This window comes from Vulpes lagopus, chromosome 1, assembly GCF_018345385.1.
Source record: "Vulpes lagopus strain Blue_001 chromosome 1, ASM1834538v1, whole genome shotgun sequence".
Lineage (NCBI taxonomy): Eukaryota > Metazoa > Chordata > Mammalia > Carnivora > Canidae > Vulpes > Vulpes lagopus.
Window position 1 is genome coordinate 152,958,406 of NC_054824.1, and position 22,431 is coordinate 152,980,836.

Here is a 22,431-nt window from a genome sequence, read left to right on the forward strand (position 1 = left end):
CTTTACAAAGCGCCTGAAAGTTAAAACCTTCAAGTTGTATATATAAAGTAAACTACTTGGGTATACACAGAGTCTCACAAAAAAGTTTCTCTAAGAAAGAGTTTATTGCCAGTTAAGTGCTGGTAAACAATCACTCTCAATGCTAATATAAGTTATTCACAATTACAACATATTCTGGATGATAATAACATAGTAAGAGGCTATCAATGACACTCTAACAGAGAAGAGGCAAAGGAAAAAATGAACAAAGACATAAAAATATTGGTACTAAGGGCATGAATCCTACTTGACAAAAATCCCACCTGAACTTGGAATTTAATCTAAGTCTCTCACTTAAAGAAAGGATAAAAATAAATAAAACAAGGTGACATTATTCAGGATACATTTTAAGGATTAATAAGGACAGTAATTTAGAATAATTGAGTGAATGGTTATCAAAAACAGCTTCAGCTTAAGGATAATGGCTCATGGCATTAGATCCCACTGATTTTTCTTGTTTTTTTTAGATTTTATTTATTTGGAAGAGAGCGAGAGAGAGCCAGAGCAAAAGAGCAAGAGAGAGCATGAGCAGAGGGGAGTCTGATGCGGAACTCCATCCCAGGACCCTGGGATCATGACCCAAACTGACAGCAGACAACTAACTGACTGAGCCACCCAGGCTCCCCTATTGATGGTTTTATTGAAAAAAGAGAAACAGACTTGGAAAACCAAATTTTAGATAAACAAAAAGGATTAATTAGTTTGGCACAATTAACAGTTCCTACAGAAATTTCTCTGATGGCCATCTTAGTGAGCCACAACATTCTTGTTAATGTCTGGATATATTTAATACAACCAACTATTTTAGTTTCTGAGCCAAAAAAAAAAAAAAAAGGCTTAAGAATCATTCCTAATGAAATTATAATAGCAATAATTCAAATATGTAAAGAAGATTGTACACTTTTCAGTCCTTTGATTATCATCTCCTAAAACAATAAACATAAACTCTATCTGCAGTAAAATTCGGAGATACCTGTATTGTCCAAACCATAGTGAAGACAGAGTATAGAGAAATTTTTGGAACCTAGCAGAAGAGAGATCAAGCCCAAGTGTCTGCAGAAAAGAATCCCAAAGGGAAGTCAATTTCACCTACAAAAACATGATACAAGCTCAGAAATTTAAGGTACCAGGGACCATGCAGGCCCCACATAGAGGAGGGCTAAGAAGAGGAGGCTTATTTGACCCCTGGGCCCTCATCTTCTACCTGACCATATAGACAACTCACACCTACCCCTTCAGAACAAGAGCAACCGTTTAGTTGAAACCCAGAAATATAACACAGATATAGTAGCAATTTAGAAGGTGAGAAAATCCATTGGTCTGAAGACAGAGGTCAAAAGAAAGGCCCACTCCAACTCACTTTCCCTAATACCTGCTCTCAAAATGCAAACTGCCACATTTACATGTTAAGCAGAAACTGGAGGATCCCTTTTTGGAAAAATGGAACCGTGCAGAGAAAACACTGACATTTGGTAATTCATAAAATCAAGCCAGCTTGTTGGCAACCAGATCACCCAAGAGTAAAGCCCAAGGCTGTAAGCCCACTCAACTGCACAAATCTCAAGCTTCTCAGTACCTCTCTCAAATAGGAACAAATGGACAAGAAACTTCAGATGCCTGAAGAAACGCTCCACCATGAAGGGGAAAAAGCCAAAACAAGTAGAAAAAAAAAAAAAATCCATTCAGAGCAAACAGAATGCAGAGAACAGAAAATGTGCAAGAGATTAAAATTATATTCTCAGAGAGATCTGTAACACAGAATCTTTAAAAAAGTACAATTAAACAATGTACCCTTCAATAAGAAAATGAAAGCAGAAAAACATTCAACAGAATTTTTGGCAATGACAGGGATGTTCCGGGCTGTCCATTATGGTAGCCACTAGTCCCTAAGCACTCTCAATGCAACTTCAGAACTAAAATTCAAATATTGAATTTGTTAATTAACAAATTAACACTAATTTGTTAATTTGTTTCAATTAACATTGAAAATGTTAATTAATTTGAATAGCCTCATGTAGCTACTGGCTACTATACTGGATAGTGCAAAGCTGGAAGACAAACACTTCCCAGAAAAATCACAAGACATGAATAAGACAGAAAAACTTGAAGATTAGGAAATCTAATATCTAATTAAGAGAAATTCTAGAAAGAGAAAACAGAGAAGAGGAAAGAGTGACCTGAGTGTAAGGTTTACATGATTTGCGTTGATAAACATAAGGTTCTTTCCTAGTGTCATTAGGGATTTCTGCATAGTGCATAATGTGAGTTTTCTGGATAGATAAGATATAGTCATCAGAACTTAGTGAAGGAATAAATATGAATAGGAAACAGTCTGAGAAAGAGAGAATGGTGGTGGTGGTGGTAAGGTGTCAGAAAGAATATACACAATTGGGCAAAAGTAGAATAGGAAAGGTCTCAGAAACACAGCTCAGAGGCACTCAATGGATATTTGTGCAGTGGTGAGGGAGGGAGAAAACAGCTTTTACTTAATGGGAATATTTCTAGGCTCGAATCTTCAACTATGCTAAGTGTCAGAGGCAAATGGGGTGGGATGAGAAGGCATCAAATGCTTATAGATTCAGACGAAATGTTCAGCTCTGAAGGTCTGGTGATAGATCATGAGGCTGCTTTTTAATTTAAGGAAATTAACCAATATATCTATGTTTTAAGACAGATAATTTCTCCAGCATCAAGTTTTTTAAACCCGCACTCTGCACAGTGCTGGGATATAGAGATTCTTAGAAATGCTTACGAAATGAAGTCACAGTTCCTGAGACATAACTAAAACATGCTTTCTAAAAGTGAAGTCATTAAAAAAAAAAAAAAAAAATGTTACCGTAGCAGTGTCTGGATTGTAGTCATCAATCTGTTCAAAAGTGTTTATATCTTTATTTCCAAGGGCTATTTGAAGAGCTATGGAATCATCAAAATACCTAGGTTGGTAAGATTAAGGAAAAATGCTTTTATTAACAACCAAATAATAGTGTATTAAGATAGAAAAGTGTATTCTATGGTTACAGAAAATCTTCAGTTTCAGGACCTCAGCGGATCCTTCTTATTTTCCACACTCAGCATGACTGAAATACCACATGCATTGTTTATCAGGCTCTATTTGTTACTGCCGGAGCTGGCCATTTTTGGAAGCAAAGCCTCAAGTCAAAACTTCTTTCCAAGAGAGATGGGGAGGGAATCCTGGTCACCATCTATGTGACTCAGGGCTCTGAATCATCTATGTACATGTAGCCAGGGACTGTGAGCAGGGCATCCTCAATTGGTGTGCTCACGTGTCCACAATGCCCCCCCCCGGAATGGAGTGTGCTGGCCAAGAAAGAAATGTTACCTTTCAAGTACCTTAAGCGGCTGACTGTACATGTTTCTGTTAAGGCAACTGAAGCAATTAATTAGCACATTACTATAGATGAGCCTCAGGTTTATAAACAAAAAGGTGCTCTAAATTTTCACCAGCATGGCAATTAGAATGAAAAAAACATAGAATTCACTATAAAAAGGAAGCAAAGAATAATCTGCAGGCTTTTTACTGAATGCCTCACTAAAAAATCATCATAAAAATATGGACGAAGTGCAAAATTCTACCATTCTCATTCAGAAAGGATACTGCCCAGCGTAGCTTAGTGTTTCAGGATCAATGTCATCTTCATAGGCATTCAGAGGGATGAGTTTCCTTCTGATGGGATCAAACACTAGCTGATAAAGGAAGGTATTGTTGGCTCGAATAAATCCTTTGATGTAATCTTCTGGTACGGTTATATTCATCTTAAGATAGTGTCCAATTTTCTTGATTACCTAAAAATGGATGTAAAAATATTTACTAGTTATCTGCAAATACAGAATGCGTCATTCCCAAGACCAACTGGTTTACATCAGAGGTAGCTGAGGAGAGACAGAAAATCGATTGATTTTAAAGGCATTAAAAGCCTCTACCAGCAAACATGATCAGGTCACATCACTAAAAACTCTCTGTAACAGTATTTTCTTCAATTTTTCTATTATAAACCCAAAGAATGAACAAGTCAGTTACACATCAGGTTTATATTCCCAAGTGTGACATTAAGAGACATTCCTTGCCCTCAAAGTCCCTTTCATCCAAAAGGCAAAGTACAAACATACAAAAGCCCCGAGAATCAAAAATGAGGTTGACAATCTAACTTCTGTTAGTTATAGGTGATTAAAACTGGAAGTTGTTTAAATACTTCAAATCACACTCCAAGAGGAAGAGGGGAAGCCAGTGGCCCTGGAGTCACCGGCTGGCTAGTGCGTGTGGCTCCACACCCAGCTCTGCCACTGCCTCCTCACCAGAACTACCCCAGGGGAGCAGGGTTGGGGTGGCAAAATGAGCTTCTTCAACATATGCTTATTTTTCTTAAGGTAAAGATATCAGAGAGATGATAGAGGTGGTTCAGGTGTCTTGGTTTTCCAGAGGACACAGGGCACATGATGCTGCATCAGAGAAGTAGGTATGAAAACCCAGCTGTCTTCTATCAAGCCTTGTTAAGGAAATTTACATAAATGTGCAATTCCAGTCATAATTTTCATGTCTTCAGAAGACAAGGCTATTTTTCATTAAAATATGCTATGTATGCTAATACATAAAATACATGAATTTATGATTATTAGCTTTAAATTAATAAACAGTGTATCTTTGTTTGAATTTGATTTAGTAAATACCAACAGCTATAACCTATTTAACAAAAATTATTGTCACCATGAGCCTTAAAGAGTGGATCCTGAGACCAAAAAGTTTGAGAACCACCACCACAGAGAACAGGACAGAAACTGAAAGATTATACATTTTAACAATTTTATCTAGAACATTTTGCTCTTAAGTCTCTTTATCTTAGTCTTCATTTAAAAAATTTTGCCAATTACTTAAAGCAGGTCCATCAGTTGCCAAAAGCTAAATTGTAGTGTTTTAGTCATTTTGTCCTTGTGATAACACAATATGGGATACTGATAGGATAGAATATTTAAAGTTGTTATTCTGAAGGGTTTATCTATGATGTAAGAAACACTCCAGAAACTGAAGAGGATGCTGGGTGATTCACTCCTACCTTTACAATGTCTGGATTATTAGCTAGTCTTAGCACTTTGCAGGCCTTTGCTAACCCGATCCCACGCAGTGAGGAGAGGTAGTCACAGCCTGAGAGAATGCACATGTAACGGAACTTCTCCTCCGTGAACACATCCCCAAGCTGTCTGCACATTCCCAGCCGAGCCTGGTCAATTTCTAATCCATTTCCAAACTGGTCCATTTTTAAAATTACCTTCAAAAGGAAGGAAACTGTTAATATCTATAAGGGTCATTATAGTTTTTCATTAATTCACTGCGATATTTCTAAGAATTCTTTCTTGTTCTTTATCAGCACTGAGAAAGGAGAGGGAGGTAGGCCAGTTAATTACTGTGAAATCTGCAAATAAATTAAACTGAAGCACAGGCTATGACAGACAAGGTTGTGCACCAGGTCTCCTTTGTTCTGACTCTGGGGAAAAGAATGCCCTTTCTGTACCCTTTACCTCCTCCTGACATCCAAGGTTGTCATGGCAATCAAACAGCAATTCATACAAAAATCCTTCTTATTTTTTTTTTTTAAAGATTTTATTTATTTATTCAGGAAAGACATAGAGAGGCAGAGACATAGGCAGAGGGAGAAGCAGGGCCCCTGCGGGGAGCCTGATGTGGGACTCAATCCCAGGACCCCGGGATCAAGACTTGAGCCAAAGGCAGATGCTCAACCACTGAGCCACCGAGATGTCACAATCTTTTTCTTAAAGTAATATATGCTCATTGTAGAAAATTTGGGGAACATGGAAACTCAGGAAGAAAACAGAAGTTGCCCGACATCTCTCATCTATCACTGTTACCCAGCATTAATCCTTTGACAGATCCTCCTAGTCGTCTACGAAATATACAGATATAAACATTGGCAGGGGCAGCCCCGGTGGCTTAGCGGTTTAGCGCCGCCTTCAGCCCACGGCGTGATCCTGGAGACCCGGGATCAAGTCCCACATCGGGCTCCCTGCATGGTGCCTGCTTCTCCCTCTGCCTGTGTTTCTGCCTCTCTCTCTCTAGCTGTGTCACTATGAATAAATAAATAAAATATTAAAAAAAATAAATAAACATTGGCAGTAACAAAAATGAGATCTTGTAGTTTTGTATCTTAATTCCCCCTTACAATATCATGATAAAATTTCCATTGAACAGTTTTATACATAATTCTAAATAACTACAAAGCATTCCATGAGATAAGTTATTTACATCACTTAATTGAAAAATAAAGCATATTAAGTAATACTAATAACAAGAACAGTAAGTGCATGCTCTACTGAAGGATTTGGATAAAACAATAAAACCTTCTAACCTTAAGGGCTTAATCTGAAAAAGTATTCAGAATTGTCAAGCAGCAAAGCCCTTCTTTCCATTTTAAATAATTATTAGCATTGCAAGCAGGTATTAACTGCAGGATTAAATAAAATAATGATTCCTGGAGAGGAAAAATCTTAGCTCCTTGCTTTACACCACTGCTAACTGCACAGAAAAGCAGCATGTAGTAGTTGTAGTTAAGTACCTTTTTACAGCCAAAAGCGAGGAGGTCAGAGTCCTCTGTAATTATAGCTTGTACAATACCAGCTTTGTTAAGATAGGCCAACTGTGCGTCTGCTTCGTATGGAGCCACGAGACAATCTACTCCCTGGGACCGAGCAGCCTGCCAGAGAAGGTCATGGTCAATCTCCAACACAGAGTGTAGATCTTATTACCAGCCTCAACATGTGCACGCTGCTGTTATTTTCTGAAATCATTTCCTTTGGAGCAAATTTTTCAACTCTGAGTCCTACGTAATCTGAACTAATCATATAGCCACAAAGATTTCTCTTTTCAAAAATCAACTTATAGGAGAAAATACTGCTGCACCTTCAGAGGGAGAAAAACAACTACAAGCCAGAAAACGTAATTATTTCAAATTGTAGAAAGCTTGCATCTTAAGAATGGCTATGCTCCAAAAGCATAGAAGACATTAATTTGGGGCTCTGAATATATCTTCCCCATAAAAATAACATGTTTTCTTTTCAGACGACAAAAGTATCTGACACTGTTTTGATAAAACTACAGAACTTAAACACTATATTTATTTTCCCACGTTTACCAAGCAGTCTGAACAGAGGGCTGAGGAAGGGGAAGCAAGGGCTGGGATTGCCGGCCTCGGAATATCTATGGTAATATGAAGCTTCCATGCAGAAGCAGGCTGAGGAGACTAGGGTCTGCGAGCTCCTGAGGTGAGGCTGGTCTGACCAATCCCACAGCCTACGAGAGTGGAGGTGGTAAGTGTTGAAGACCACACGGCAGTGGGGTGAAATTGGCCCTCTAGGAATCATCCTTCCATCTCTATGGAGCAATGTGTCCACAGAGCTCAAATAGTCCCTTAATGAGAAAGGGAAAGCATCCCCTAGTCCTTACTCTCCTCAGATTTCCCGCTTGGAGAGTTTTGGACTCCTCTCCTCTGTTGAAGGGTACTGCTCCCTTCCTTCCTGAGCCCTGCCCCCTCCTCAATGTTAGGCCTGGAATCATTTCCCTCCCTTCACTTTCTTGCTCTCCCATCAACAAATGACTCCTAATGAGCTTTGATGGACTTAGCCACTTTTTATGTTGGCTTCATTTCTTCTTTGGCTTACTTTGATGACTTTGTGGGCCATCGCATGTGTGATATTAATAGAACGGCTAAAACATTCTCTGGCTTCTGAGACTTTGCCCTCACGAAGAAGCTGTTTTCCCTTCAGAAGATTGGCCTGTCGTCTTCTGCAAGGGGAAAAAAGAAAAATCAAGAGTCTGACTCAAGAAACTGAAATTTTCCTAGGAGAAAAAGTTTGACTCCTCTGAAGTGTTTACCAGGTGCCTGAGAACATGATCCCAAATCTCTTGGGCTTCTAGGTAACAGATGCACACACAAGTGTGTATCCTCAGACTTCCACAGCAATGCTGTAGGTCAAAAGAAAATGAAGTAACACCCAAGAAAATGTGAATCAAAGCTTTCATACCATCAATACTAACTTTCAAACACAAAAGTGCACCTTTATCGACAAAGGACTTGAGAAATACTGTTTCTGTGAGCTTTTCTGTGGGATCTACTAGAAAAAAAAATTCAGAAAAACCAAAATAGCATCTGCATAACAACTGTCTATAACAAGCAAACATGGTAATTTGTAGAATCAATACTAAATACGGTTAAACAGGGAGACAGTGAGAGTACACATTCTAAGAATATAGAAGTAACATTTTTAAAATGGGAAAAGAGCACATGCAAAAGAAGAAATTTTAACTGTTTTCAATAATCATATTGGAAGTGGTACTATAAGTATTTTATTCTGAATCTACTGTTGAGTGTAATAAAATAACTACACTTATTTTGGGATAAAACAAATGAGCAATTATGAGATGCTGCAACTTCATCACCTCTATCTCCTTGAAAGCAAGGATCCTCGGTATGGAAGAACGGAGATAAAAATGCATTACAGAAGTAGAAAGCCTGTAGTCTGAACTGGAAGAATCAGTCAGAACTCATGAGGTTTTAGCTTTAAGTAAATGTGCACATATACACAAATTCCCTAGTTCCACTTTTAAACTGGGTTCCACAGATGAGACTTATAGAAAAGGATTTTAAGTGCCTCTCCCACTGCTACAGAAAGGTGATCCTACAAGGACAAAAAGAGTTCACAGGTCAGAGACAGACAGCTGTAATTTTTTTAAAGCCATTTTTTAGTTTAACAAGAGAAAATTACTAAGTATCTACAATTAGAATTAATAACATGGTGCGGGGCACTCAGGTGGAATGTGGTTTGGATGCATCCCTTAACCACACCACCTTGGGGCTGTCACCCATCCTTTTATTTTTTTTTTTTAATTTTTATTTATTTATGATAGTCACACAGAGAGAGAGAGAGGCAGAGACACAGGCAGAGGGAGAAGCAGGCTCCACGCACCGGAAGCCCGATGTGGGATTCAATCCCGGGTCTCCAGGATCGCGCCCTGGGCCAAAGGCAGGCGCCAAACCGCTGCGCCACCCAGGGATCCCCACCCATCCTTTTAGAACTGACCTAGAACCTATTCATTTTTCATTAAGAGCATACTTAGTAAACTGTACATGATTTATAATAGAATGTGGACTCAGACAGTTTCAGTTACTCCTCTGTAAATAAACTTTACAAAGTTCTGGCTTTAAGAATCAGGAATCAGAGCCCTCCAACCTGAAACTGATATAACATTGTATGTTAACTACACTGGACTTTAAAAAAAGAATAAAGAAAAAAAAAGAAGAATCAGAGCCCCCCAAGTCAACTAGGTTGAGAAACCTAGATCTGTAAAACTCTTAAGCTGATTCTAGACCCAGAGAGAGCAAAACTAGGAAAGCAGTCCCTAAGAGAATGCTCCCTCAGTGAGACTTATTTCTATGAAAGGTAGTGACTCACACTACCTTTGACAACTAAGCCCAGTGGTCTTTCCTACATAGAAACAAGGACTCCTAGGCCTAAAAACAAACACAGGAGGAAAAAAAAAAAAAAGAACAGATAACTGAGGTGGGATAGCTGCTTTATTAAAATACAGAAATTCTTTCTAAGGTCTGTTGTTAAAAAAATGACTAGAATCTGTTAAATATGAATAAAATTTCTAGGATACCTATTAAAAGAGGAGAGAATGCATCATTTTTCAACTAGAAACAAGAGACAATACAATAAGGGTGGAAAAAGAAATGATTCAGAAGTCAAGCAAGGTAGAAGTTACAATAAAAAACAAAGAACAGAGAGAGGACAAATGTAAAATACCAAGTAAGAGAAATAATGTATTAAAATACATTAGTAATTAATGGTCAATGTAAAAGGAATAAACTCTATTTAAAAGATTTTTAAAAAGTAGCAAAGATTGACAGAATGGATAAAAATAAACAAAACATAGGGTACCTGGGTGGCTCAGTCGGTTAGATTGAGGCTCCCCACTTAGCAGGGAGTCTACTCTAGATTCTCTCTCTCTCTGCCCTTCCCCCACTCACACACGTGTTATATCTCTCTCAAATAAATAAATCTTAAAAAACAAACAAACACCACCACACATGGCAATGTGTTATGAGAGGCAAACTTAAAAAAATCAATGATGTAGTAAAGCTAAAGGTGAACAACAAACAGAAAAAAGTCGTGGGTATGCTAACATCAGCACAGACTTTAGGGGGAAAAAAGCCTAACTAGAGGCTAAAAGAGTCATTATATATTGTTTCAGTTTAACCACAAAAATGTAATCAATTCTAAACTTGAATGTAACCAATAAAACCACTTCAAAATAAAACAAAAAGTGGACAGAACTATAAAGTAAATGACAAATCCAACATCATACTTTTCTCCATAACTTATGAATTAAATAGACACAAATAAAAAAACAGATGGAAAACAAAACAGTAAAGATACAGATTTGAGCACCATAATAACTTACCGGACAGATTTACAATCTTCCTCTTAATAGTTGGAGAATACACATTCCTTTCTAGCACACATGGAACATTTAAAGAAACTTGGTCAATACTAGGCTATAAAGCAAGCCTCAACAAATTAAAATTTAAGAAAATTCGTATACAGACTATAATATCAGATCTTAATGCAATTAAATTAGAGTGAATAGAGAATCAACTTACTCTCTTCTAGACTTTTCCACTTCCTTCTTAGAAGGTAAAGTACAGCCATCAAAAATGAGAACAGGCTTGATCCCATGAGAGAGTAACATATTTACAAATTTCATACAAAATCCTACATACCTATGAAAATACAGAAACATGCATTAAGGTGTGTGGCATCTTGTAAGGTAATAACTCTCACTCTTTTTTAAAACTAGGTAAGACAGATTATGAAAAGAGAAGGTTTTTACCATGTAAAAAATAGGAGAAAGCAAATATAAAATCATAATAGATCTTACAGCAAATTCACATATTTTTTAACCTGACAGAACACAAACATCAGACACCTGAAGCACAAATCTTTTCAGGTCAGCATATTAGATCTTGAGCCTTACAATGGCCATAAAGGCTTATCATAACACTTTTCCAAATTTTCTGACCTTTTTTGATTAATAACCCCACTCAAAGGTGGATAAGAAAAGAAAAATAAACTCTATCAAATGTGATTTTTTAGTTGCTGTGAGGGAAAAAAAAATTCAAGTCCATAATATGTCTTTGAAAGTTCTGAAACTTTTTAGTTCAATAAATTACTACATAGCAGGTCTGTGGAGTTCATCACTGACATCTCTAATAAAGGATATTTTCTGTATTATTTTTAAAGATTTTATTTATTTATTCATGAGAGACACAGAGAGAGGCAGAGGGAGAAGCAGGCCCCATGGAGGGAGCTCAACGTGGGACTCGATCATGCCCAGGTCTTGAGGATCATGCCCTGGGCTGAAGGCGGCGCTAAACCGCTGAGCCACCGGGACTGCCCTATTTTCTGTATTTTGGACGATTCTTCCAATTAGTCGAAAATCTCAGAATCCTCAAGAATTACAAAAACTAGAGAAAGTTCTTCCCCTGTGAAGAACTAATCAAAGAAACATTAAAGATAGAATGAAAAACTTATAGTCTTCAACTACAATTACAGCTCTTCAAATTCAGTGGCAGGAAAGAAATGGCCTTCAAAAAAAAATCCCAGCAGATGGAGTGGTAGCAGTGTCCCAGTTCCTTCAGATCCCACACATACTATATTCGAGGTCACTTTTGATCACATTAACTTCATAAGCCTGAAAGCCCAAAACTTTCACCATTAAATACTCTCCCCCTTTCTTCCAGGAAACAAACAGCATTAACACATTTTACCCATTGTTCATTGTGATTAACTGAGTCATATCAAGATCCAGGTGTCTTCCCTCTAGGACATAAATTCCATATTGCAAAAAAGAAAATTCAATAATGGCGATGAAGTCACTCTGGAAAATCTCCGTTCTGAAATTATACTTGTTTCTTTTTGTAATGTAATGTTTCCATGTAAAAAATAGAGAAGATATTAGTCCATTGAACACATCTCCAATGAGGATGCAGTTATGACTGGATATCAGCAAGGCCCACCACTCTGGGCCCCAAGTAAAGTAAACAGTAGTCAGAACACCTTGTCCCTTTGAAGCAACTGCTTTGTTCCGCAAACAGGGCTCAGCAGTGTGTTGTCTGTACCCAAGAACGTGGGAGTCTAAAATGGATTTTCAGAACGCAGTTAAAAAGTTTTTTAGGTAAAGAATAAAGGACGCAGTCTTTGGTTTTTGTCTCCTGGTGCCTTGATACTATATCACAGAATGAAGTCTTTTCCTGATTTGGCAGTGTTCTCAGTCTCACTTCTTGGTAAACCTGGCATTGAATGAAAATGATCCCTTTCTGGAAAAAAAAGGCAATACAAGTCTGATTCTCAGTTGGCAAAGAATTAATACAAGGTCCAAACTTACTTGTCAGTAGGTTCACCTCTGGCTAGTTTTTCAGCACAAGCAATAGCTCCTTTGTGAAGCCAGCAATATGTATCCACAGCTACTACCTGTCCTTTATACTTCCGCACGTGGATGGGCTCAGAAGCTTCTTTGATAAATTGCAGTAATCCATGTATTCCCATACTGCCAAGTTAACTATGTGATGTGAGAGGAGAAAGGAAAAACAGCAATATTTAGGAACAAAATATATTTACCCAAAAGGTTTAGAAAAGTAAGAAACAGAGCTTGGAAATGGGTATAGCAACTGTTATTGCTTAGATATTTGAGAATCCCTGCTCTTTATTTTTTTTATTTTTTTTTTTTAATTTTTTTTTTATTATTTATTTATGATAGTCACAGAGAGAGAGAATGAGGCAGAGACACAGGCAGAGGGAGAAGCAGGCTCCATGCACCGGGAGCCCGATGTGGGATTCGATCCCGGGTCTCCAGGATCGCGCCCTGGGCCAAAGGCAGGCGCCGAACCGCTGCGCCACCCAGGGATCCCCCCTGCTCTTTACTACTTTAACCGGGCTCCTCCTTGCCAAGAATTCCCAGTCTGGAATATTTATGCTAATCACTAATTCTGCCACTTGACAATTCCTTAACGTTTATTCTTTCCAAAGTGCTTTCCCACCTGGAACCATAATGTGTGTTCCAAGCCGTTAACACACTACTATGCACACAGGAAGTGCTAAAGGAACATGAATGTCTAGCTCTCCAAAAAGGCATTGTTAGATCTACCCCCTTCCATCTAGGAAGAAGTCCCTAAGTTCCTTCTATACAGAAATTCTGAAGCTGGCTCAGACCTTTCTGAAGCAACTACAATTGACTCTTGAACAAGGGGGGGGGGGTGTATTTGTTCTCACCCCCACCCAGTCGAAAATCCACATATTTTTGACTCTCCCAAAACTTTTAACTACTAATAGCCTACTGCTGAGCAGAAGACTTACCAATTACATAAATTCAGTTAAGACATATTTTGTATATGTTTTATATACTGTATTCTCAAAGTAAGCTAGAGAGAAGAAAACTTTATTAAGAAAACCACAAGGAAAATACATTTACAGTACTGTACTGCATTGATGGGAAAAAAAAAAAAATCCACCAAACAGTGAACTCTCGCAGTTCTGATTCCAGTTGTTCAAGGGTCAGCTGTAGCACTTACCCCCACTCCTCAAGATAAAAGGGAAAAGCAATGGGGCCCAACAGCTGTTGGGCCTTTCATGATATAAACCTCTTCCAGCAGACGTTAAGTTTGGGGGGCACGGAAGAAAGAACAGGTCAGAAGTCAGCCTCACCTTGATACGGTATCAAAGCTCTGAGCTCTGGGTCAGCGGTGCAGTCGCCAGTTGTGGAGCCCGGTGGAGGATTCTGATTCTTAAATACGGCAGGTAATTTGGATGCCCGCGTGACCCGAGCCACGGTTTGGGAATAGCAATCAGCCTCCTACCTCTCCTCCAACGCCTCTAAAAAGAGTTTTCTCCCCCTTTGAGGGAAACCGATGTAGCACACATTTAGGAAACGCGTGTGTCTCTTCTAAGCTAAGTAAACGCGCCCGCATAGACGTCTCCTCTTCAGCGCAGAATGAATGGGCCGGCGCCAGCGCTGGGCGGGCATCGTCTCAGTGCGCCCACCGGCCGCACGGGAGCTGCAAGCACACCCGCGGCCTCACCGCTCCGCTCCTGTCCCGGCTGTGCACGGGTGCTCCGCAAGCCCGTTCCAGGAGACACGCTTTTTTTCCGCCTGCGCATCAAGAAGAAAATTCACTGTCCTTCAAGACTCGGGGGGCTGCTGTGAAAACCGGGCTGCTAGCCTGGGCGGGAGCCCGCGCACCGGCGACCCCCGCCCCTGCACTCAGGGCAGCCCAGCCCGGCCTGCTGGGCGATCAGCACTCGGGACCCTGCGGCCGCGCGGCTCAAAGACGCGGCGGACACCCTCCTCCCGGTGCCGGACGACCCGAGTCCCGAGAGGACGCCACCCTGGGCCCACACACAGCCCGCTCCGCTCCCTCCCCGGGAAGGGCTCTCCCCATCCGCCCCAGAGCAGGCGGCCGGGGGAAAGCTCCGAAACCTGCCCCCGACGCCCCCAACTCACCTGGGCCGGAGCACCCGAGGCAGAACACCGGGAGCCGGGGAGATGCGCGCTCCGAGGACTTTTTAATTTGCGCGGGAGCGCCTGAGGTCCCGCCCCAGCGGAAGTGACGCCAGAGCGCTCCTCGGCGACGCCGGCTCGGCGGCTCGCGGCCTCCGCTTCCGGACCTGGGCGCCGCTCCTCGCGGGACCCCCGGCTGCCGCGGCCTGCGAGCCCTTCTGGCGGGCGGGCGGGGCGGGGTGGGGGGCCTGGCCTTCCGGACCTGCCAGCATACTGTGCGGCCTTCCGAAGGCGCGGGCGGACCTGGAGCGGCTGGCCCACAGGAAACGGTTCCCAGAAGTCGGTAGTTTCGCTCCCGCGGGGGCTGCTGGGAGTTGTAGTTCCCCGCCGATCGCGGCCTCAGGTCGGGGCTGCGGCGGCTCTAGGAGCGCCCTCGCGTGTTTGCGTGGGGTTTTTAACACCTGAAAGATCGATGCTGCAAGTTCGTCCCTTAGTCACTGCGAGGGGCAGTTGACCCCAAGGCTCTTCCTCGCGGCGGGCTCCAGGGAAATAGAAGAGGCGTCGAGTTTTATACCCTTAGGACCCGTCCTGTAGCCCTAGGGCGGGGAGAGAGGAGCGGTTGGTAATTGCACTGGGAAGGGACAGTCGCTCCGGGACCGCATTCACCCCCAGGGCCGTGGGGGCCTCATACTTGGCTTATAAACGCTTGAGCAAGACTAACGCAGTTTCTCACAGCTCAAGGCACATCCCCTTTAAAGTGCCGCCTGAGCAACCGCAGGGCTGCGACAATTTCCGGTGTGTTCCAGCCACTGTCCGATGGCAGGGGGTCCGATGGCAGGGGTCCAATGGCAGGGGTCCGATGGCAGGGGTCCGATGGCAGGGGGTCCGATGGCAGGGAGTCCGATGGCAGGGGTCCGATGGCAGGGGGTCCGATGGCAGGGGGTCCGGTGGCAGGGGTCTGATGGCAGGAGGTCCGATGGCAGGCGTCCGATGGCAGGGGTCCGATGGCAGGAGGTCTGATGGCAGGAGGTCCGATGGCAGGCGTCCGATGGCAGGCGTCCGATGGCAGGGGTCCGATGGCAGGAGGTCCGATGGCAGGCGTCCGATGGCAGGGGTCCGATGGCAGGAGGTCCGATGGCAGGAGGTCCGATGGCAGGGGTCTGATGGCAGGGGTCTGATGGCAGGGGGTCCGATGGCAGGGAGTCCGATGGCAGGGGTCCGATGGCAGGGAGTCCGATGGCAGGGGTCCGATGGCAGGGGGTCCGATGGCAGGGGGTCCGATGGCAGGGGTCCGATGGCAGGGGTCCGATGGCAGGGGTCCGATGGCAGGGAGTCCGATGGCAGGGGTCCGATGGCAGGGGGTCCGATGGCAGGGGGTCCGATGGCAGGGGTCCGATGGCAGGGGGTCCGGTGGCAGGGGGTCCGATGCAGGAGGTCCGATGGCAGGGGTCTGATGGCAGGAGGTCCGATGGCAGGGGGTCCGATGGCAGGGCGTCCGATGGCAGGGGGTCCGATGGCAGGAGGTCCGATGGCAGGGGTCTGATGGCAGGGGGTCCGATGGCAGGAGGTCCGATGGCAGGAGGTCCGATGGCAGGGGGTCCGATGGCAGGGGTCTGATGGCAGGGGTCCGATGGCAGGAGGTCCGATGGCAGGGGTTCAATGGCAGGGTGACTGATGGCAGGGTGACTGATGGCAGGGGGTCTGATGGCAGGGGTCCGATGGCAGGGGTCCGATAGTGGGGGCGTCTGATGGCAGGATGTCCTATGGCTGGGCATCCAATGGCAAAAAGTTCGATGCCTAGGCGTCCAATGGCAGGGCATCTGATGGCAGGACACCTGAAGGCAGGGTGTCCATGTGTCTCCCAGTGTCTATGGGAAGCCAGGAGCCTGACTTCCACCAGCGCCAGTTCAGTCTCCCAGGTACACTAACTCTCCGTTCTCAATTTTTGTCACGTGCACCCCCCTGACTCTGCTGAGCCCTCATTCGTCCCTCTTGCTCCTTCATACTCCCTTTAAAACAAGCATCCCCGGGGGATCCCTGGGTGGCTCAGCGGTTTAGCGCCTGCCTTTGGCCCAGAGCGTGATCCTGGAGTCCCGGGATCGAGTCCCGGAATCGAGTCCCGCGTCGGGCTCCCTGCATGGAGCCTGCTTCTCCCTCTGCCTGTGTCTCTGGCTCTCTCTCTCTCTCTCTCATAAATAAAGTCTTAAAAAAAAAAATACCCTTGCCTCACCTCCCAGGGCAAATCAAAGAGCTGGACTGTTGTTCCCCGCTGCGATAGCGAATTACTGTTGAAAACTGTCGTTACCGCTCTACCTAGTGTCCAGCTTCGTTCATCTTTGACCTAAACGGGGTGGGGTGGGCTTTGTAATCAAATAATCATGAAAATGAGCCTTATGGTGCAGAAACCTTAAAGACATATTGGACTCTGCTGGTCACTGGGGTGAGGCTTCCTGTCTTCATGATGCTCTAGACCTTGTATCTGTCCTCTTCCCTTAGAAATGCTGGGGTAAAAAATTTGTAAAGAACTCTAGTTAGACCAGACCACAGACTGCGTTCCGGCCCAGGGATGAGCAGGAATGATAATAACTAGTCAACTTAAGGGGAAGGCTAGGGACAGTTCCTAACCACAGTAGGGCAAAGAGGAACTTAAGTGTGAATGGAGTGTGTTTGTAGAAAGGTGTCCTTACAGTCATTGGACTGCCCAGCTGCGGTAACGGCTTCAGTATATCAGATCCAACCAAAAATATGCCACAAAAATAGGTCTTAGGAAGGAAGCCAAACATCAGAAAGATGCCCAGCTACATTGAATCCATCCTGAAGTGAACATAGAGGTTGCCTCTACTTTTACTGCTAATTTGATTCCCAAGTGTCAGACTGGTTTCTTGGCTACATATGAAGCCTGAAACTTTTAGAAAACACCAGTTATGTTTCACTGAATAAAATCTTTTTAGTTTTTGAGAGGATAAAACCATTAGAGTCAGTTCATGCAGTAACACGCTTTAGGTGTGCCTGTCATACTAGGTGGTATGGGCAAGACGAAGAAATGGCCCCTGACCTCAAGCAGCTTGGATCTAGTTATGCAGACAAAACATGTATTCATTAAAAAGTTAAGGAGCAAATCATGATGGTGTATTATTAAGTTCTGCCATAAGTGGTACGGCCCATACGGTGTTCTTAGCTGGAGACTGGTAGCATGCTGCCAGCTTTCTGAAGTTTTCCCTGACATGTACCCAAACACCCTGTGATGACTCCTTTGCCCTAGCACTTCTCATGCTCTCTATTTTAATTGACTTTGCCCCAAGATGTAGCAAATAATAATACAGACTCAGTTAAGTTTGAATTTCAGACAAGCAAAAGATACATTTTTAGTATGTCTACTACAGTATTTGGGACATACACTAAAAAATCCATGTTTTTCTGAAATTCAAATTTAACTTGGTATTTTGATTTTTATCTGGAACCCTTACCTTGGGGGCAGGGATCATGTCAACTAATTTTCACATCCCTGGTGTTTAGCACTGGCGTTGATAAAAACAGTCAGAATATGTAGACTAATAGATGAATGTCCTAGGTACAGCATTATACATTCTAGATTTTCTGGGCAGCTCTGATTTTTAATTTGTTGAAAGGTCATGCACTTTGATTTTTAATTTGGAAAATACTACCTCTGTTACTAGGGAGCAGTGTTTTTTTTTTTTTTCTTTTTTAAAGATTTTATTTACTCATTTGACAGACCAAGAGAAAGAGAGCACAAACAAGGGGAGTGGCAGGTAGAGGGAGAGGGAGAAGCAGACTTTCCACTGAGCAGGGAGCCTTATGCGGAACTTGATCCCAGGACCCTGGGATCATGACCTGAGCTGAAGGCAGATGCTTAACTGACTGAGCCACCCAGACACCTCTGGAGCAGTGTTCTCTAAAATGTGGAACAAGAGTGATCATTTATGGCCCCTCTGGGATGCCCCTCTACCTTTGTCTAGTTTCAGGCGGGGGTGCTCCAGCCACAGCTGACTAGCACATCCCCCTACTCCACATACTTCTACAAAAACCAGCACTTTCCAAGACACAATGTAAAAATGGGTTCTTTTCCTTGGCAGCACGGGAGGCTTTTGCTCAGCATCAAATTTCCCTCCAAGGCATGGAGACACAGAACTGAGAATGACCTAAAGTACTGGAAAAGTCAGTACAAAATCCTTTGTCATCAAGTTGTGGGGACTGTGTTGTCGCTTCACTTCTCTGTTGAACACAACATGAATGTGTGAAAAGCAGGATGCTTACAGTGTAAGGGTAAAGATGATGAGCAATAGTGTGATTGTTATATAGACCTAGAACTGATGCGGGAAACAAAGGCAAAGGAAATGTAGCTTAAATTAAAAATCTCCTTACAGCTTGCAGCCCACTTGATAGATCCCTGAAATGTGCAGAGCGTGGAAGCCACTAAGGCAGCCTTCTTCTTTTTTTTTTTTTTTAAGATTTTATTTATTTATTCATGATAGTCACACAGAGAGAGACAGAGAGGCAGAGACACAGGCAGAAGCAGGCTCCATGCAGGGAGCCCGACGTGGGACTCAATCCCAGGTCTCCAGGATCGTGCCCCGGGCCAAAGGCAGGTGCCAAACCGCTGCACCACCCAGGGATCCTGTCATCAACTAAGGCAGCCTTCATGTTGAGAAAGAACCTTATCTTGGCAGCAACTGCCCCCCCCCCTCAAGGTCCTGAAAGCCTTGCTTCCAGATTCCTTGGAGACTTGCACTAGCCCTAACTCCCACCATTAAAAAGTATACAATGAGTCACTTCTCACAATCCCAGTAAAGCTCTTTCTGCCCACAGGTTCCTGTCCTGTGAGCAGCGAAGGGATGAAGGGAGAAGCAAAAGAGATAGAGGCCCCTGACTCCCCTCACTAGGCTCCAAAAGTCTTCCTGGCAGGTAGAGACTCTGAGACAAAGCAGAACAAGAGATAAGGGGACAAACCAACACAGCACAAGAATCTCAAGGCCACAAGCTTCCAAGTCAGTTCTCAATAAGACTGCCACTAGACGCCCTCTGTAGCAACCCATTTGGGACCCTTCTCACTCTAGAGAGCTTTTTCTTTCCTTTCTGTTCTCATCTTCACTTAGTAAACTTTCACTTAACTTCACCTTTTTGCGTCCTTGAGATGCATTCTTTGACCCTATGGAACAAGAACCCCGCAATCCTGCGACAAAACAGCACTCTTCTTTTCTCATGGGTCATTAAAAGCTCTAGTTTTCTGAGTAACTTATTTTTAGGTGTTTGTTTTTGAAGCTTAATTCGGCTGATTTTTACTTACATTTAGTTTTTTAAAATTATTTTAATTGAATGACTTGTTTTCATTGTATTTTTAGTTATTTCTGTTAGAGCAAGTGATACTTATGAAATTTGCTTTTTAAAAAATGAAAGTTAAAAATGAGTCAATGTAAAGAAAACCTATTTGGTAAATGATAGGACAAATGTGAATAAGTGGAGTTTCCCAAACAGTCATTTCTCCCATCTTTAAAATACTCCTTTGGCTTTTGTCCCATTTCTCAGCTTCCCTTATGGTAAAATGTCTTGACAGAATTGTCTGGGGGGATAGAAAAGAATTGTTTTTCTCAAATTCTTCCGTTCACTATTGTGTATTTTTTAAGTGAGGAATAACTTATGAGAAAGATGCACAAATGCTAAGCCGATTATCCCCAAAATGAAGGTAGCATGTTACCCCTCACTCCACCCCCCAAAAGACCTCATTCCCCCTTTCCAGTAACAAACATCTCTGTCTTCCTCAAAGGTTACTACAATCTGTCTTCTAACTGCCTGTCTTAGTTTTGCCTTATTTGTAAAGTTTATGTAACCAGAGGCACACAACACAGTTTTTATTCTTTAGCATTTGGCCTCTTTTACCTTACATTGTAAGACATCTATATTTTTGAGGGAACCTATAGTTTTTTTTTTTTCTCTGTCATTTTTAAGTATGATTCAGTTATGGAAATACAATTCATTCATTCTGTTATTGGTAGATATCTGAAGATATCTGAGTTGTTTCCAGGTTTGGGCTATTATTACTGCTTCTGTGAATATTCTTGTGACTTCATGTGCATGTGACTTTCAGTTCCTATTACTCTTATCTATTTTAGCCACACTAGTGTCCTTACCATTCCTTGAACAGTTACTACCATTGCTCTTGTTTATCTATCCATTTTTCATCTGAGTATAGTTGACACAACGTAGTGATTCAGTTGCTTACTCTGTTTCAGCTACAGTAGCGTCCTTGCTATTTCTTGAACATTCCAGGTACATGCCGACCTCCAGGCCTTTGTATGTGCTGTTTTTTCTTCCTAGAATGCTCTTCCACTAGATATTCACATGGCTCACTCCATCACTTGTCTCAGGCCTTTGCTGTTAGGGCACCTCTCAGCAAGGTATTCTCTAACCACTCTACCGACATTAAAATTAAATTTTTATCCCCACCCAGGGATACTCAATTTTTTCTCCTTGGTTTATTTTCTCCACATTACTTGTTATAATTTGACATACAGAAGCATTTTAGTTATCTATTTGATTATCTCTCACCCTACTACAATGAAATCTCTACAGGGGCAGAGATTTTTTTTTTTAAATTTTCTAGAACACAGCTTGACACATAGTAGACTCCCAATTAATAATGATTGAATAAATGAGTGAGTAAATATAATTAGCTACTAGCCTGAGTGTAAAATGGTCACTGACATTTTTTGAGCTTTGGATAATATATCTATTTACAAAGCTCTTTTATAGTCAAATTGAACAATCAAAATGTTATCAACACAAGTATTATTTGAACTATCTAGGACATAGGATGCAGAAGGAATAATGTTGGTTTTCATTCCATACTATGGAGAAATATTTTAAACGGCCTCCCTTTTTTCCTTTGCAAAAATCTCCAAAAAACTATGTAGTGCATTTACAGAAAATGACAATTCTAAAATTAATATCTCTGGCTCCAACATAGCATTTTAGAGAAGCTAGCATAGATATTTGGCAAAGCTCTCTTTTGAAATTGGAATTGAAATTTGGAATAAGCATGATCTACCTCCTATCAATTCATATAAAGAATAGTCTTACTATGAGAGTCCAAATTACAACATTTAGGAAGCACCTCTTGTATTTCGAGTTTGTTGTATGTTTCACCTGCTTATCTTGTTTAAATACTCATCACAATATTATGAGGTTGGTAAATTTATGATCCTATGTTACAGATAAGACAGCTGAACTACCAAGGGATCTGAATCTCCTCATCACCATGGCTTAAATCTGGAACTTATGCTTTGACCCACGACCTTTAGATGGCCACTATAGATGTTTATCCACATGGATACAGACTTCACATTAATGTTCAAAGGTATCCATTTACTGATTTCCCTTCAGAATTATTTTAATTTCTTCTTTTTCTTTAGTTGATTTGGGAAGAATAAAGGAAAGGAACAACTTTTATTTAGAATCTACTGTGGGGGATCCCTGGGTGGCGCAGCGGTTTAGCACCTGCCTTTGGCCCAGGGCGTGATCCTGGAGACCTGGGATCGAATCCCACGTCGGGCTCCCGGTGCATGGAGCCTGCTTCTCCCTCTGCCTGTGTCTCTGCCTCTCTCTCTCTCTCTCTCTCTCTGTGACTATCATAAGTAAATAAAAATTAAAAAAAAAATTTTAAAAAAAAAAGAAACACAAAGGTGAGAGAATGTGAACCCCTTTTCTGGTGAGCTTGGGATCAGTCATGCCTATGGCATAAAATATATATGGCTTTGACTTTAGAGGGAAGGTGTGACTTGCAATAGAATAGGATA

General features: G+C 42.2%; 1 protein-coding gene and 1 long non-coding RNA gene across 3 annotated transcripts in view; one reads left to right on the forward strand and one right to left on the reverse strand.

Annotated features, from left to right (window-relative positions):
- EXO1 (exonuclease 1) overlaps window positions 1-14,935 on the reverse strand; it is a 31,197-nt gene extending 16,262 nt beyond the window's left edge. The window contains exons 1-9 of one of the 2 annotated variants that reach the window (XM_041765300.1): window positions 14,624-14,935; window positions 13,828-14,272; window positions 12,512-12,685; window positions 10,728-10,847; window positions 7,726-7,849; window positions 6,624-6,761; window positions 5,109-5,321; window positions 3,656-3,843; window positions 2,876-2,972 (exon numbers count right to left, since the gene is read on the reverse strand). In XM_041765300.1, coding sequence (XP_041621234.1) covers window positions 2,876-2,972; window positions 3,656-3,843; window positions 5,109-5,321; window positions 6,624-6,761; window positions 7,726-7,849; window positions 10,728-10,847; window positions 12,512-12,672 — 1,041 coding nt within the window. In that variant the 5' untranslated portion in view covers window positions 12,673-12,685; window positions 13,828-14,272; window positions 14,624-14,935. The remainder of the gene's footprint in view (window positions 1-2,875; window positions 2,973-3,655; window positions 3,844-5,108; window positions 5,322-6,623; window positions 6,762-7,725; window positions 7,850-10,727; window positions 10,848-12,511; window positions 12,686-13,827; window positions 14,273-14,623) is intronic. The other variant, XM_041765290.1, reaches the window with a different exon arrangement.
- On the forward strand, window positions 14,876-21,968 carry LOC121496737. Its single transcript, XR_005989328.1, has 3 exons — window positions 14,876-14,959; window positions 16,486-16,539; window positions 21,850-21,968. It is a non-coding gene; the product is annotated as an uncharacterized LOC121496737 (long non-coding RNA).
- Window positions 21,969-22,431: the final 463 nt, after the last annotated feature.